The sequence below is a fragment of the Rhagoletis zephyria genome, unplaced genomic scaffold (assembly GCF_001687245.7).
Source record: "Rhagoletis zephyria isolate East Lansing unplaced genomic scaffold, Rhagoletis_zephyria_1.1 Rzeph_scaffold_00140, whole genome shotgun sequence".
NCBI lineage: Eukaryota > Metazoa > Arthropoda > Insecta > Diptera > Tephritidae > Rhagoletis > Rhagoletis zephyria.
The window spans coordinates 303559-308722 of record NW_016157224.1 but is presented as its reverse complement, the minus strand read 5'-3'; the positions used below and the strand labels follow the sequence as shown (position 1 = coordinate 308722).

Sequence of the window (5164 nt, the reverse complement as noted above, 5' to 3'; positions counted from 1 at the left end):
ACAAAAAGATCGAAATAATTTATCTATGGAACAAGCTTCCGGTTAGTTGTGGAACGTAAATCAACCCAGTCGGTAAACAAATTCCGTGATTGGCCAACTTCAAACTTGGAATCGTTGACACGGTCCGCCGTACAGCGAAAATTTTGCCTCGCGTTATTCCTTCGAGTTGTATGCCCTTAACCGCTGAAGTTTTTTGTAAGATTTACCAACAGCTCCAGTTCATAGTTTTAAGGCAATCAAGGCAGGCCCCTCGGCCATCAAGCCAGGCAATTCGAAGCCGCTAAATCTAGTAAATGTACGTTTTTAAAGATACTCAAGAATACAAAATTCAAGGAACGTTGGTGGTTCAACATATCGACCCCTAACCCCCTTGAAAAAAATTTCGCTGACCTCTTTTTGGCTGTTAGGGCATACATATATGTATAATAGCAGCAGTCAACTTGACGCTCAAGGTGACGTCAGATACACTCTGAAGGACAGAGCGCTCTATGATGAGAGCTCAACCAGCCACCGACGGAGCGCCCTACTGCATTTGCCGTCCGTATCAACATATAAAATTGCTGTTGATAGCGAGAGAGAGAAGCAACGACAACGTCATCGTCGTGCGGTGGTGAGTTTTCGTTAACACGAGAATCCCATAAGATAGGTCGTGTCAGTTGACACGGTCTACGGTTTTACGGCGGGTGCTGGTTTTGCTCTGACCCACAGCCTCTAGTTCGAACGGAGTTGGGATTAAACAGAGAAATTTTATTATTAGATGACGGAGACTTCGGCCACAACTTCGAAGTTCCCTACTGAAGAGGCTACGTATATTACACCCTTTCAAGCAACGAAGAGAGCGAGTGGGAAGACATGAAATCGCCTCAAAAGCTGCCCGCGAATACCTAGGCACTATGTTTGACGATAGGCTAAAACTTACGGCGCAGTAGGGAAACCAGAAAAAGTTGAAGCGGCGCTATCAAGACAAATGGTGAAAGCGGAGGGATCCCGGCAATAATGCAAGCAGCTGCAAGCAGCTGCACGCAAGCGTGGTGTGAAGTCTTTCCCTGTGCGGCGCACCTATCTGGTAAGTTGCGCTCGAAAAAGTTTCACACGCAAGAGAGGCAAGATCAGTGTACCGACTCAGTGCGCATTCCGAAAAACGTCGGAAGAAGCAGCGCTTGTGATATATATATATACACATTTTGGCGAGGGAGGTGGCTGAAATCCCAGTAAATATGGCGGCCCTTAATGCGGCGAAACAAAATTGTTTGCACATGTGGCAGAGTCGGTGGAACACTTCAGGTAAGGCACGCTTGACATATCGCCTAATTCTTTCTTTACAAAGATGGCTAGAAAGTTCACAAGGTGAAGTGGACTTCTACCTAATCCAAATACTGAGGGGACATGAGTGTTTTAAATGTTATTTGTATAAATTCAAACGAATCCTTACTGCACCTTCTGTGCAAATGACATTATTGAAGACGCCGAACACTGTTTTTTCATTTGTTCGCAGTTGGCAATCTAAAGGGATGTTTTTCTACGTTGCTTCAGTCAGGGGAAAACTGGTCCATATATGGCAAACATCATTTTAACTAAATTGCGGGTGTGCGAAACAACTCCGCAGAATTTCATTGAAAGGCAATAGGCCGTTGTCTTTCCGCGAAATAATACCTAACGCTAGTTCCACGGAGCGAGTGATCCGGAGCAGGAATGGGGTTTTAGTGCGATGAGCCGATAGACAAGCCCCGCACTTTTCGGGTTTCAATGTTTAGTGCCACCTCTAAAAAGCAACCCAGAGATTAGTGGTGCTTTCGAAACTAAAGAAGCGTAAGGTTGCGCGAGGAAGGGAGCAACTGTGAGACTTGTAAAACTGGGTCCAGGAGTAAAACTCTCCTTAAGACTTTTGCTCTCAAAGAGGAGAATCAGTTCAGCGTAAGAACTTATAAAACTGGACATATTTGTAGTGTCTCTAATGCTCCGACCATCGATATGGTAAACACTAAGAGGAACATAAATCTACTGACAAGAACTCTGCCCTAATGATCACAAGGATGTCAGGAAATTGTTTAGACAAGGGAGAGATACAATTCACAAGTACTTCCTGTGCGAATGTCTCGAATTTCGAAAGTTCTGGGAGACTGGCCATATTGCTATCCAGCGTAAAATAGTATGTGAATGAATATCTAATACTCGTACATATAATATTTTCTTCTAAATTCGGAAAGTACTAATTATGAGGCACATGAACATCTCGAGAAAATGTAACCTGCGATTTCGCAAAATAAATTGAGAGGGAGCTGTGGACCAGGTTTAGGGTTGGTAGAGATCAGAGGAGGTAGACATTGCATTTCCTATGAGTTTACTTATTGACCGGGAAAACTGTTCGTCTCAAGCTCTTTACGGGTGGATCTATGGCTACTGTACACAAGTACACAAGCGAGACATAGTTGCTCAGTGTGCTAATTTTAAAAATTCAAATTCAACGTCATGTTGGTCGATACACATTTTTTTCATTTTAGTCAGTTATAATTATTCATCGTTTGTAATTCGTTTTCTCGTTTGAAATAAATTTGAGTTGCCGTTTTATATGAACTCAAGTGCCTACAGATCTATGCTCAAGCCTCCTTAGGCCGTTGTGCAATGGGTGGAGTAAATAGTCAGCTTCTGTGGGAATGGAGCTGTATTCTACCTGCCGCTGACAGCTGTACAATGAGCATTAGAGATGTATTCAGAGAACGGGTAGGCGTATTCAGCCAATGGAAACCATAAAGTTTCCACCTCTACATGAAGACTTGTAGAACCCCCTGTTCAGCTGCAAGTAATAACTTACTTATAAGTGTCAAAAATCACTTTGGTAGCGGGGTTTAGAGAGAGAGAGAGAGGGAGAGAAAATAAAACTACAAAAAGACATAAATTACAAATACTTCTTGGGATGAATTTACTAACAACTCTTTATGACGGTCGAGTTTTTTCGTTGAAAATCAGGAGCGGATACAGAATTTTAGTTGGAGGAGAACAATTGGGGTCAAGTTACCCTTTTTTGCCCTTATGCAATAAAAATAAAACTTAAAAAAAAATTGTTTTCAAATTCTTCCTTTGAGCGGAATAAATTTAAATTTGAATTTTGAAGCGTAACGGATTTTTAAACAGGTAGAAAGAGCAACGAGTGCCTTTAACTAGTAGCTGCAATAGCAATCCCAGAACAAGCATTGAGTAGGCATTGCGCATGTCCTTGACGTGTTGACAACTCCTTTGACATTCGCTAATTCTATTCACTTTCTCTATATAACACAAGTTCATCGCCGTCATCGTTGGTATGTAAATATTACAAAAGCCAGAAAAGGGCTCTTCAAGAAAAATTCACTTAAAGACGATAAATCGCATTTAAAAGCATATCTTCTAAATCTTATGAAATCGCACAAAGATGCCGCACAAACAGCCAATAGCAGTATATTTATTTTATGTCGCGCTGGCCGCGCTGCAGTCAGGTAACTGCCTAATTGGGTTAAAGCACAGGAAAAAATCAATACACGCTCAGTTTTGGCACATTTTCTTACAGCTGATGGACAATCGATTTCGAATACAGTGCATCGTACACAAGCTGCCACCGAGCGTATCAATGATCTCTCCTGCTACGAATGCGACACCATGGACCATGGAGAGGCGTGCGTGGATGTAACGACACGTAATCTTTCGAATTTCATACGCAAATGCAAGGGCGAGGAGTTTATTTGTATGGTAAGTTTGGAACATATATATGCACATGTGTATATGTATACGTATGCGCTTTAGAGTAATCGATCAGAGAAGTTTTCCAACTCCCATTTTATTAACATTCCATATTCCCCCCTCGCAGGTGAAACGCTTTTCCTACACAACCAGCACTGAGAATTCCACCAGCGCGCCAAAAATGTGGTCCTTGGATCGACGCTGTGCCGTCAATTGTGAGGCTGGCTGCATTGTGATCGGCGAGAGGACAAAATTATATGCCTGCACTTCCTGCTGTGAAAAATCGCTTTGCAATACTGGACGCGGACGTGCGGTGAGCACTTTTCAGCGCGTGGAAACTGGCATCGGTACGCGTTGGTATGCCGCAGTGGTGGCAACAATGTTGCAACGATTATTCCTGCATAGTAATTATTCGCTAATGGAGATTTGCAGTTTTGGCAATAGGATTACATAAATGGAAGTGTGTAGATAAAAATGTTATCTACTTTCGATGGAACGGCTGCACTAAAGTTTGTAGTAAAAGTAAGAAAAGAATACGATTTTTTATTGAACCAAGTTCAAGATTTGTGCCAAGGTTACACTCCCACAAGCATTAAAAAAATATACTTATATTATATAAGATGAGGTTTAAAAATGTAGTTGAAACTTTTTTCCTATTCTAATCTAAAGCCAAATAATTTTGTGATACAAAAAATAAGATTATTAAAATAAATTTGCTAATTAGAGTCTAGTGATAAAATTTCCTGTAAATATACGCTTGTGTCATTATTTTATTGCACTTTAGGGAGTAGGTCGCTCCATTGGTGTAACAACATCAAGACGCACACCACTAATTGGAGGAGAAGCTTGGCAGATACTTAGCCAAAGTGTATGCGCCATTATTATACCCGAGCGCACTTGTGCACAAGGGTATTATAACTTTGTTCACATAACGGTTGTTTGTAACAGGCAAAACGAATCGAGATAGATATAGACAAATGTATACATAAATGATCAGAATGAAAAGAGAAATCGATTAAGCGGTGACTGTCTGTCCGTCCGTCCGTCCGTCCGTCTGTCCATCTGTGCACACGATAACTCGAGTAAACATTGAGATATCTTAACGAAACTTGGTACGTGAACTTCTTTTGGGCGTGGGACGGATGGTATTGAAAATGGGCGAAATCGGATAATAACCACGCCTACCTCCCATATAACGGTAATTTTAAGAAATACGAAAACTGCGATATTTTAGTAACTACTGAAGATAATTCACTCAAAATTGATACTTACAATGAGTTTCAGACGGAAAACATGAATATTATAAATTTTTGGAAAATGGGCGTAGCCACGCCCACTTATGGTTACATGTGTATATCTTGGTAACCGCTACACCAATTTCGTGTAAACTTGGGACAGTTGTTGGCGTTTGTACAGCATACTAAATGGCTGAAAATTTTAAAAATCGGACAAT

General features: G+C 41.2%; 1 protein-coding gene across 1 annotated transcript; it reads left to right on the top strand.

Moving 5' to 3' along the window:
- Positions 1-2974: 2974 nt before the first annotated feature.
- LOC108381718 (uncharacterized) lies at positions 2975-4436 on the top strand. Its single transcript, XM_017638130.1, has 3 exons — positions 2975-3470; positions 3542-3720; positions 3839-4436. The coding sequence occupies exons 1-3, from the start codon at positions 3407-3409 to the stop codon at positions 4163-4165; spliced, it is 570 nt and encodes a 189-aa protein (XP_017493619.1). The 5' UTR covers positions 2975-3406; the 3' UTR covers positions 4166-4436.
- The last annotated feature ends 728 nt before the right edge of the window (positions 4437-5164 follow it).

Bases quoted from the DNA above. Each gene is read 5' to 3' on its own strand.
- LOC108381718 (XM_017638130.1), top strand. From the start codon at position 3,407: ATGCCGCACAAACAGCCAATAGCAGTATATTTATTTTATGTCGCGCTG. The intron at 3,471-3,541 runs GTAACTGCCTAA...ATTTTCTTACAG, and splicing joins GCTGGCCGCGCTGCAGTCAG to CTGATGGACAATCGATTTCG. The intron at 3,721-3,838 runs GTAAGTTTGGAA...CCCCCCTCGCAG, and splicing joins GCGAGGAGTTTATTTGTATG to GTGAAACGCTTTTCCTACAC.